General features: G+C 41.8%; 1 protein-coding gene across 1 annotated transcript; it reads right to left on the reverse strand.

Annotated features, from left to right (window-relative positions):
- Positions 1-634: 634 nt before the first annotated feature.
- On the reverse strand, positions 635-11458 carry asb1 (ankyrin repeat and SOCS box containing 1). The gene is made up of 5 exons (XM_035773166.2): positions 11112-11458; positions 10553-10694; positions 9876-10178; positions 9072-9466; positions 635-3165 (listed from the first exon to the last, which is right to left on the reverse strand). The coding sequence occupies exons 1-5, from the start codon at positions 11221-11223 to the stop codon at positions 3035-3037; spliced, it is 1083 nt and encodes a 360-aa protein (XP_035629059.1). The 5' UTR covers positions 11224-11458; the 3' UTR covers positions 635-3034.
- Between the last annotated feature and the right edge of the window lie 368 nt (positions 11459-11826).

An 11826-nucleotide genomic window follows, 5' to 3' on the forward strand; every position in this document is an offset into this window, starting at 1 on the left:
ATGGTTCAGTGTTGCTAGACTCGAAGCAAACATAGAAGGCATTTAGCTCGTCTGGTAGGCTTGCGTCAGTTGCGTTAGTTTTGTAATTCGTGATAGTTTGCACGCCCTGCCACATCCGACAAGCATCAAAGCAGGTGTAGTAGGATTTGATCTCTGCCCTGTATTGATGCTTTGCCTGTTTGATGGTTCATCGGAGAGCATAGCAGGATTTCTTATAAGCGCCCGGATTAGTGTCCTGCTCCTTGAAGGCGGCAGCTCTAGCCTTTAGCTCAATGCGGATGTTACCTGTAATCCATGGCTTCTGATTGGGATATGTATGTACTGTCACTGTGGGGACAATGGCATTGTGGTAAACTCCTCAATGTAAATCGGATTTCAGTTTTCCTTAATTAAAATCACCGGCCACTAGGAGCATCGTCTCTGGATGAGCATTTTCTTGTTTGCTTATAGCCTTTTACAGCTTGTTGAGTGCGGTCTTAGTGCCAGCATCGGTTTGTGGTGGTAAATAGACTGCTACGAAAAATAGATGAAAACTCTCTTGGTAAATAGTATGGTCTACAGCTTATCATGATGTATTCTAACTCGGGTTGAGCAGAACCTCGAGACTTCCTTAATATTGAAGATTGCGCACCAGTCTTTCAATCAATCAAATTTTATTTAAATAGCCCTTCGTACATCAGCTGATATCTCAAAGTGCTGTACAGAAACCCAGCCTAAAACCCCAAACAGCAAGCAATGCAGGTGTAGAAGCACTTTGTTGACAAAGAGACACACCCCACCCCCAAGGATCTTACCGGGTGCTGTTGTTCTGTCCTGTCAATGCATGTAAAACCCAGCCAACTGTATATCATCCATGTCTTTGTTTAGCCATGACTTTGAAAAGCATAGTAAAATGCATTTCTTAATGTCCCGTTGATAGGACAGTCTCCAACAAAGCTTGTCCAGTTCATTCTCCAGCGATTGCACATTCGCCAATAGAACAAAGAGGGTAGGGGCGGTTTATTCACTTGTCGCCATAGTCTCATCAATATGCCCGCATGATGACCTCTAAATAACATAATAAAAAAATCCCCATCCAAATTCATCAGTTTAAGCTAGAGAAGGCCACCTATGGCATCTGCTGTGGAAGGCTGCCGAGCTACAGCTATATTTGTCAGACTATGAGTCATCCTGAAAATCGTTCTTCTCGTGAAAACGTCTATAGACTCCAAACTATTATGACCACTCTATGGAAAAGATGGCGTTCCCCAGCTTTGTCACGGGACTCGTCATAAGGTTACCGGTACCGTTTTTAATTTTTGTTTATTAATGGAAGTATTGGGGTAGTTTTGTACCTTCCCAAAAAGGGGGTTAAATGTGTAAAATATATATATATATATCCTGAGCTTCCTTATAATCCTTGTTCCCTTATAATTCCTTGTTCCCTATTTCATTTTTTCTTGTATTTTTTGGCATTTATGAATGTTATTCAATCCGTTTCTATAGGCTAGAGTAGTAAACGCAAAATTATATATTTTATCTTTTTTTTTGGTTCTAATATATATATATATATATATATTTTTTATACCTAAAGGGTTCCTAAAATTAAAAATCAAATAGCTATATGAGCCATTGTATGACCCCCCCCCCAACAGCATAGATTTACAGGGGTTAAAAGATGCATTGTGAACTGAGGAGTGTGGAGAAAGCATTCAAATGTACATTTGAACAAGATCAGGACACAAGACCCATGTTAGTGCCAGGTATAAACAGGACTAATGGCAGGCAAAGACGTGCTTTCCAAAGTAAATGAAATTGGAAGCGGGTGCGAGAAAGATCAATGATAGCGCTCTCTTGTTCTGCAAAAAGACGGGAAGAAGGGGGAAACAGACATTGCTTTAGTTGCAGATCACTTTGTAGGTGGTACAGAAAGCCATAATACAGAGAAAATAGAAAATAAATATGTTTTTGGAATTATTGCAATTATGTGGAAGGTATGCAAATAAGTCAAGAAGCAACTCATACAGACTCATACAGAGAATGGAGGCTTTGTCACAGCAAACAAGCAATAAACAATGTTTCTGATGCACTGTACACTGAGTGTACAAAACATTAGGAACACCTTCCTAGTATTGAGTTGCACCCACTTTTGCCCTCAGAGTAGCCTCAATTCGTGAGGGCATGGACTCTACATGGTGTCGAAAGCGATCCACAGGGCTGCTGGACCATTTTGATTCCAATGCTTCCCGCAGTTGTGTCAAGTTGGCTGGGTGTCCTTTGGGTGTTTCCCATGTGTATTCTTGATACACATGGGAAACTGTTGAGCGAGTAAAACCCAGCAGCGTTGCAGTTCTTGATACACTCAGACCGGTGCGCCTGCCATCAACTACATTACCATACCCCGCAAAGACACTTCAATCTTTTGTCTTGCCCATTCACAATCCACGTCCCAAGGTGTAAAAGTATTTTTTTAACCCATCTCCTGCCCTTCATCTACACTGTTTGAAGTGGATTTTAAAAATGACATCAATATAGGGTCATAGCTTTCACCTGGATTCACCTTCTCATGGAAAGAGATGGTGTTCCTAATGTTTCATACACGTAGTGTATTTGTATAGAAATAAATTGTTGATCTATTATTCTTCAGCTATATGGATTCATTTACTTTTTGGGAGGTATTTTTGACAACCATGTGGCCTCATTACCAGGCAAAGAAACCCTTCCCCATTTCGTTTGCAACTTTGAAGCTTCCTGCTGATTTTGCTGCTGCTGAACCAAGCTACTGAGCAGTCCAGCCTTTGAGCAGAGAATGTGGGGGGCTCAACAGCCCAAGCTGAGAAATCAAGGGGCCAAGCTGAGAAATCAAGGGGCCTCAACAGCCCAAGCTGAGAAATAAACAAAAAGATGACTAGTTTTATTTGTTTAAATTATGCCCAGCTCATGAGGCCCCTTGATTATGATGTGAAAGCCTGAGGCAATCGCCTCTTCTGCCTAATGGTAAGTCCGTCACTGTTCATAATAGCATAACGATAATCAAAGGCAAGGCCTGCCAGAGTCAGTTCTGGTGAAGCAGGAAGTTCTGAATGGGGTCCGGGAGCGGTAGAGAAGGGATGTGTTTTAGCCGATGCTTCCCCATCACTTTCCTAATACTGATCCGACATTGGTAGGTCAGCCTATGAGGACATCCTGGGGGAAAAAAAGAAGGAAGGATTTGTTATCAACAGGATAAAGACACATTTTAACAGTCTGACATCACATTTTCCATTAAACTTGAATGATACACATCAACAATAATCTGATGGCAATTATGAGAAAATATCATATAAATCTACAAAACTCTTCCAAAGGCGCATGGTAGTAGCCTACATGAATGTCATACATATTTCCATCCAATTGACAACAGATGTGAATATTCTAAAATCTGCATATAGAAAATAAGTGCATTTTCTCACCAGTGGTGTTTACACCCCCCAAAAAATGTGTGATGTGCGGATAAAAATCAACACGTGGTGATGTAGTGCACCCAAAAACATGTACCGGATAAAAATCAACGCGTGGTGATGTAGTGCACCCAAAAACATGTACCGGATAAAAATCAACGCGTGGTGATGTAGTGCACCCAAAAACATGTACCGGATAAAAATCAACGCGTGGTGATGTAGTGCACCCAAAAACATGTACCGGATAAAAATCAACGCGTGGTGATGTAGTGCACCCAAAAATGTACATCAACGTGGTGATGTAGTGCCCCAAAAACATGTACCGGATAAAAATCAACGCGTGGTGATGTAGTGCACCCAAAAACATGTACAGAATAAAAATCAACGCGTGGTGATGTAGTGCACCCAAAAACATGTACCGAATAAAAATCAACGCGTGGTGATGTAGTGCACCCAAAAACATGTACCGAATAAAAATCAACGCGTGGTGATGTAGTGCACCCAAAAACATGTACCGAATAAAAATCTGAAGTGCAATGTGTTTCCATTGCATTTTCCACTCTACTCATAGTTTTGTCACAAAAACTGTCACGTTAATTCGCAAATGTGCCCACGCTGGACGTGGCATGTGCGCTCTAGCCAACAGCAGATACTGTACAGTGTGGGTATAGGCTAGTCATGATGAGATTATTATGGATATTATTTGTATTTGTCAAGCGGCAATCAATATTTACTGAAAAGTTTACTTTCGATATGATGGTTATTATATCAATATTTGTGCATAAAGGCGTTTCCACCTCGATTTCTTGCATAATTCATTTTACCAACACAAAAAGATCCCAACATGTTGAACGAACAAATTATCTGTCAGCATTTATACAATTGTTCAGAAAATTCCTCTTTTCATCACAGCTGGTGTGTTAATTTTATTTTTTATGATTATACGGTATGGCTTTACTCTCATAAAAAACTGTGGATGGAAACGTGGTTTATGTTCCATTTAATTTTATGGCTAGTGCAAACTATGCAAAACTTTGCTGACCTGTCAGCAGTTCCATATGTAAAAAAAAAATGTTTTTTTAAAACATACACCATTTTCCGGTAGGTCCATGGATCCGAGATTAGCTTCCTCTAGCAGTTTGTCTAATTTCATAGAAGTAAGAAAGTCATGAAATTTCAAGGAAGTAATCTGATAGATGTGATATCAATCAAAGTCCTTTTTACATCAGCAGATGTCAAAGTGCTATACAGAAACCCAGCCTAAAACCCCAAACAGCAAGCAATGCAGATGTTGATAGCAGTCATTGTTTTACAAGTCACAAGTAAGTCTCAAGTCTTAGCATTCAAGTCCCAAGTCAAGAAAGGCAAGTCCCAAGTCAAGTCTCAAGTCCTAAACTTTTGAGTTTTGAGTCCTAAACAAGTCATAATGTGCTCATCACAAAATGTAATACCATTTCATATTTTTAAGAAGAGTAATAGTTAGTATATTACATTTACACATCATGCTTTTAAAAATATATATATATTTATTACTTTACAAATAAACGTTATAATTCCATGGAAATACATCAATATGACAACAAACACAAAAATATTGTAGTGCTCTCTGTCTCTATCCAGATATATTTTAGACACCTAAAACAATCCTGCCATAAAGTTACAATCATTTATTAAAAGGTACATCAAAACAACTGCTACTGAACTTCAAGTAGGTCTACAATTTGAACACTGGCCTGAATGTCTGAGAGATAAAATACAGATCCCAAAGTTGGGAGATAAAACCTGAACATGGAGACTACGTGTGTTTGTGTGTGTGTGTGTGTGTGTAATGCATAAACAGTTACATTTTTTCTCTTATCTCAGGGCCTATGATGCATTGCATTTGCAAAAGACCAAATTCGATAAAAGTCTGTCAGTCATTTGTGCACGATGAGGCTGCAGTATGATGCCACCATGGCTAAAGACACGCTCCACCAGATATGTCAAATATTGTGTGTAGATGTAATGTAATAGTCTCGTGTTTCCATACCTCCAAATCACGTTGTCGTCACGCCGCTCCTTTGGAAGTCTGAAGATGTTTGTATGTTTGCCGAAACAGCTAGATTGGAGCGCTGCATTTAATGTACATTTCAAGAACCCCCCTCCCACCCCACATGCCCGTAGATTGGGTGCTGCGTGTTTTGACATGCGTCACTCCGAGGACGTTTTATTTCGAAGGTTCGTGTGAGGACGAGTGTGGAGAACGCATGAAAATGTACATTTGAGAAGCAGTCCGCACTCCCGTGCTACTGTATTACCTTTTGACCAATAGAGATTAAACAAGATGACTACATAAAGTCATCGCAAGCTTGTAACATAATAATCTATGTTTGTGGGTAGCTAGTTAGCTACCAATTCTTTGTTAGTTAGTCTGCGGTCTACGCACATTACCATGGATATTCTAGACATGCCAAAATGAACACAGTAGGTATTTATTAACGTTTCAAGATAAAATATTATAGTCAGGCAACATACTGTATGAGACTGTGAGTGGGAAATTTCTCACTACGATGTCAGAGCATATTTTCTCTCGCTAGTGGTCCTTCTGTAGCTCAGTTGGTAGAGCATGGCGCTTGTAACGCCAGGGTAGTGGGTTCAATTCCCGGGACCACCCATACGTAGAATGTATGCACACATGACTGTAAGTCGCTTTGGATAAAAGCGTCCGCTAAATGGCATATACTACATATACTTTGGAACTCTGCCCAAGCAAGGTCGTTGATGGGTTTGACGTGTTGCCGGGAGTCACTGATTTACACTGGGTCTCCAACCCTTTTTAGACACTTTCTACCATTGACTTCCCCAGGCTTTCCTGATTAGGGAAAGCCTGGGGTTCTCAACGAGGCTAGTTATGTAAAAAAATAAATTAATCAAGAAGTAACGTAAATTAAGAGTTTAATTCCAAACCCTATATATCCATTTTCAGAAATGTTTGTAAATTAGCTGTTATTTTTTTTGAAGAACTTATGAAAGAGATGTGGCATGGGGTTGTTCAATGACAGAGATGTAACAGTGCCGTTGGAAAGTAATTCAAACCCCTGGACTTTTTTCACATTTTGTTATGTTACAGCCTTATTCTAAAATGGATGAAATAGTTGTTTCCCCCTCAATCTACACACATTACCCCATAATGACAAAGCAAAAACAGGTTTGTATAAATTTGTGCAAAAAAACTGAAATATAACATACATATGTATTCAGACCCTTTACTCAGTACTTTGTTGAAGAACCTTCGGAAGTGATTACAGCATAGCGCGTCGCTGCACAGCTATTTTCAGGTCTCTCTTCAATCACGTTCAAGTCTGGGCTCTGGCTGGGCCACTCAAGGACATTCAGAGACTTGTCCCGAAGTCACTCCAGCATTGTCTTGGCTGTGTGCGTAGGGTCGTTGTGCTGTTGGAAGGTTAACCTTATCCACAGTCGGAGGTCCTGAGCGCTCTGGAGCAGGTTTCCATCAAGGATCTCTCTGTACTTTGCTCCGTTCATCTTTGCCTCAATCCTGACTAGTCTCTTAGTCCATTCCACTGAAAAACATCCCGCCAGCATGATGCTGCCACCACCACGCTTTACCGTAGGGATGGTACCAGGTTTCCTCCAGACGTGGCGCTTGTCATTCAGGCCAAAGAGTTCAATCTTGGTTTCATCAGACCAGAGAATCTTGTTTCTCATGATCTGATGTGCCTTTTGGCAAACTCCAAGGGGGCTGTCATGTGCTTTTTCCTGAGGAGTGGCTTACGTCTGGGCAATCTATCATAAAGGCCTCCCATCTCCACAGAGGAACTCTAGAGCTTTGTCAGAGTGACCATCGGGTTCTTGGTCACCTCCCTGACCAAGCCCCTTCTCCCCCGATTGCTCAGTTAGGCCGGGCAGCCAGGTCTAGGAATAGTCTTGGTAGTTCCAAACTTCTTCCATTTAAGAATCATGGTGGCGACTGTGTTCTTGGGGACCTTCAACGCTGGTACCCTTCCGCAGATCTGTACCTCGACACAATCCTGTCTCGGAGCTCTACGGACCATTCCTTCAACCTCATGGCTTGGTTTTTGCTCTGACATGCACTGTCAACAGTGGGACCTTATATAGACAGGTGTGTGCCTTTACAAATCATGTCCAATCAATTGAATTTACCACAGGTGGACTCCAATCAAGTTGTCAAACATCTCAAGGATGATCACTGGAAACAGGATGCACCTGAGCTCAGTTTTGAGTCTTATAGCAAAAGGTCTGAATACTTATGTAAATAAGGTATCTGTTTTTCATTTTTAATACATTTGTAAAAATTCTAAAAACCTGTTTTCGCTATGTCATTACTGGGTATTGTGTGTAGATTGATGAGGATTACATTTTCTTTTTTAAATCAATTTTAGAATAAGGCTATAATGTAACAAAATGTGGAAAAAGTCAAGGGGTCTGAATACTTTCGAATGCACTGTATTTGATTGAAATCAACCACTTGATGGTTTCATTTCAGAGAGACAAATAATCATGTTTTGTTGCAAAATGCTATAAATCCACCTCACTCTCGGAGGAATAAGTACTAGTGATGGGTTTTACACAGTAAAATGTGATAACTTCATTGGTTTTTTTTTATAAAGAACTGTACAAATGATACATTTGTGACATCAATATAAAACAATAAATCAATAGAGTGATATGAGATGAATGTAAAATATTTACATTTGGGTCATTTAGATGAGACAACCATATATCCACAGTCAAATATACAGAATACAAATATTTCATTCCAGCTAAACGATGGATATATAGTGTTATGGAACTAAACTCTTCAAATACATTTAGTTTAATGTCAATGATCGCAAAGGTATCGGCAAGTGTTAATTTCATATTTGTGATGTGTTCAATGTATGTCGCTGTTACAGTGTTTATTTATTTTACCTTTATTTAACCAGGTAAGCTAGTTGAGAACAAGTTCTCATTTACAACTGCGACCTGGCCAAGATAAAGCAAAGCAGTGTGACAGAAACAACAACACAGAGTTACACATGGAATAAACAAAACATACAGTCAATAACACAATAGAATAAAAAGGAAGTCTATATACAGTGTGTGCAAATGGCGTGAAGAGGTAAGGCAATAAATAGGCCATAGTAGCGAAGTAATTACAGTTTAGCAAATTAACACTGGAGTGATCGATGGGCAGATGATGATGTGCAAGTAAGGTCTAAAAAAAAGCAGGTCCGTGTCACATTGGGTCAGGTGGGTTACCGGAAGGTATATTTAATTTAAAAATGGAAAAGAGATTGAAAATAAATTGAAATATGTACAAAAAAAGACGAAAAATACAAAAGTACACGAGAGGACAACAAACCACGTCTGCACTGCTACGCCATCTTGGATGTATATGTATGTACATTCACCCTTTTCAGATAAACACTTCTGCCATGTTGCGAAGGTAAGCTTGCAATAAACTCATAAGGCGACAGTCAAATAGACACAAACACATAAAGATGCTCTTCATACACACAACCCACTACTACCATTATTATTTCTGTGACTTTCCACATCATAGCGCCTCATGGCTCTAGATAAGAGTGTCGGTCAAGTGACTAAAATGTAAATATAATGGTGCTGTGTGAAGGTTGGAACTCTACTCACTCCTGGCCTCCAAGTAGAGCTGCAGGGCTTCGGGGTCAACCCTCTCTCGGCCCCCGGCGGTCGCTCCCCCTTGGTGGGGCTGCTCCCAGGGTACCAGGCTGGGCTCGGCACCGTGGTCTAGCAGCAGTCTGACGAACGCCGCCTCACAGCCGTGTCTCAGCACCGCATCCAGCAGGCAGGAGGCCAAACCCTTTGCTAGCGCTTCGCGGCTCACTGGTCCGTTGTAGTTGTAGTCCGGCTGGGCGCCGGCCGCCAGGAGCAGGCTGAAGCAGTGGAGGTGGCGGTAGGCGGCGCTGATGTAGAGCGGGCACACCACCAGTGTGGTGAGGGTGCGGGCCGCACCAAACGGGGGCCTGGCGCCCAGCTGGTGGTCCACATCCACGTCGGCATGGAACCTGGAGAGATGGGTCGTGTTGATTAGGCACCATAGGGGGAAGAAAATATTGACAAACAGGCAGGGCCTACCTGACTGTCCAATAAGAAAAGCTAATTTTCGCGTTTTCCATTGCGTGCCCTAATGAACACGACCATGGTGATATACATGTTATGAACAGAGAACAACACTGATCAATCAGACAATAACACAAAAGTAATGGAGAATAATTGTGTAATAAAACAATAGTTTTTTCCCAGAATATATTGGTTTTCTTCCTTTGCCAAGAAAAATGAGCCCTGATTCCATTATTGGTCCAAGGCAATTCAATCAACAAACACTAGCAGATGACCCCTCCTATAGCCATTATAGCCTCCTTCATTCCATCCAATTCAATCAACTAAATTGGCATGGAAAGTTAAAGCACTCACCTGATGAGCTCTTGGAGTATGTCCACCCTGCCTACCCGTGCAGCGTGATAGACGGGAGTGCTGCGGTGGTGGCGGCTGCCGTTGGGGTCAGCTCCAGCTTCCAGGAGGATGGTCACACAGTCCAGGTGTCCGTTGACCACCGCCACGTAGAGTGCCGTCTGACCCTTCACATCCACTAGGTCCACCGTGGCCCCCTGGCCTATCAGGTAGGCCACACAGGCCCCTTGACCGGCTGTGGCAGCGATGCGCAGAGGGGTGCAGGGCAGCCAACCACAGCACCATACAGACTTCTCGTTGATCCGCCTGACAGCCAATAGGAGATGTTCGCTCAGAACTCATACCAGTTGTAGTAGACTATTTTAACACTCAGAACGCTGTTAAATAAAGGGGCGGTATTGCCGATGGTGGCGTATCCTAAAAAGTGTTTCCAACCTACACACACACAAACTAAAGAGAGATACAGAAGGGTGGAAGGGATTTTCTTGCAATAGGCCTACATCTTGCATATGACTGTGTTGGATATGAAAGGGGTAAGATAGTGGCTTTCAGACTTTGCTAAATACAGTGTGTGCATAGGATATTCACATTCATGTGGGAAGTGAGAAGGGTGCAAAACTGGTTGGAGATGGGGGTAGAGAGTGTGCAGTAAGGCCCAGTGGCCTCGCTCCTTCACTCACTCTCTGAAGCTGTCCTCCTGCAGCAGGTTCCTTAGAGTATCCAGGTCTCCTACGTAAGCAGCGTTGTGGAGCAGCGCGTCCTCACTCTGCTCTTCAGGCTTTTTATTAAACTGCTCCTGCAGCCATTCCTTCAGGTTACGGCCTGGATGAGAAAGAGCAAAGCTAAAAGCTCCAAATACCCAGATGAGATGATGCTGTGCTAACTGATTTGCCTAGCATTTCCACTACCACTGGGTTGCATAGCGACTATAAATAAATTACACACCATCCATGCATGCACATATTGACTTAATGTGTCATTGATGTACACATTACCTGGATAGTATAGTGAATTACGAATAAATTAAGTGATAAAGGGCCTCACAAATCGATATAGTTCACTAACATGGTATAGTTTGCGTAATTACGCCGGCGTATGCAACGCAAATTGTAACCACAAATAGCCCAGCCAGCTTACTGAGAATAAATCTAGTTTCTCACAATAACGCTAATGCAGCTGTATTCTCTTGCACAGATAGGTGGTAAGAACAGTGTAAACATTCAACGTGTTGTGTTTTACCTGCAGCTGTCGGGCTGGGTAGGTCAGAAACGGTGACAAGGGGACAGATGATATTCGGCGCAATGGGTGGGTCGACAACATCACCCAACTCGAAGCCTCCGCCGTCCGCCATTTCTCCCTAATAATAACTTCTCACGCTTCTTTGCAGGGAGTCTCCTACGAAAAAGCGCCAGAACTAGGAAAGTGATTACCTAGCTAGTGTTACCAAAACGACTTTGTCATACCGTCCGTTGTGCCATTGTTGTTGTAATGGAATATATTTATGACACCTCACTGATCACTCCTCTTTTTGCGCTTCCCTATCTGAGAGACGAGAGTGCGACTTCCTGCTCTTGGAGTCAGTTAACCGGGAAATCAGCAACCCCTGTTGCAGTAAAAGGCTGAGGGGTGGGATTGGTTGGAGAAACCACTCTCAAATTCATAGACAGTGCTAATAGATGCAAGGACTGACCAGCCATTATATAAAATTATAGTTTAAACCATGTTTTGTGGCTATAGTGTTTATTTACATTTTCTGGAGTAAACCAAGCTTATAATTAGGGTTCTGATGGGTTAAGACGGTTGAACTAAGCTCATGAGAAATGTGTAAGTTATATTCGTCAAATATCAAATGGGTACATATAATTTATCAATCCAAAAATGGATGTAGCAACTGCTGTTTGCCCCTTTAAATTGGAGCAAATCCATTATAGCTATGGGGAATACTGTAGAACCC

Source organism: Oncorhynchus keta, chromosome 7 (assembly GCF_023373465.1).
Source record: "Oncorhynchus keta strain PuntledgeMale-10-30-2019 chromosome 7, Oket_V2, whole genome shotgun sequence".
NCBI classification, from domain to species: Eukaryota; Metazoa; Chordata; class Actinopteri; order Salmoniformes; family Salmonidae; genus Oncorhynchus; species Oncorhynchus keta.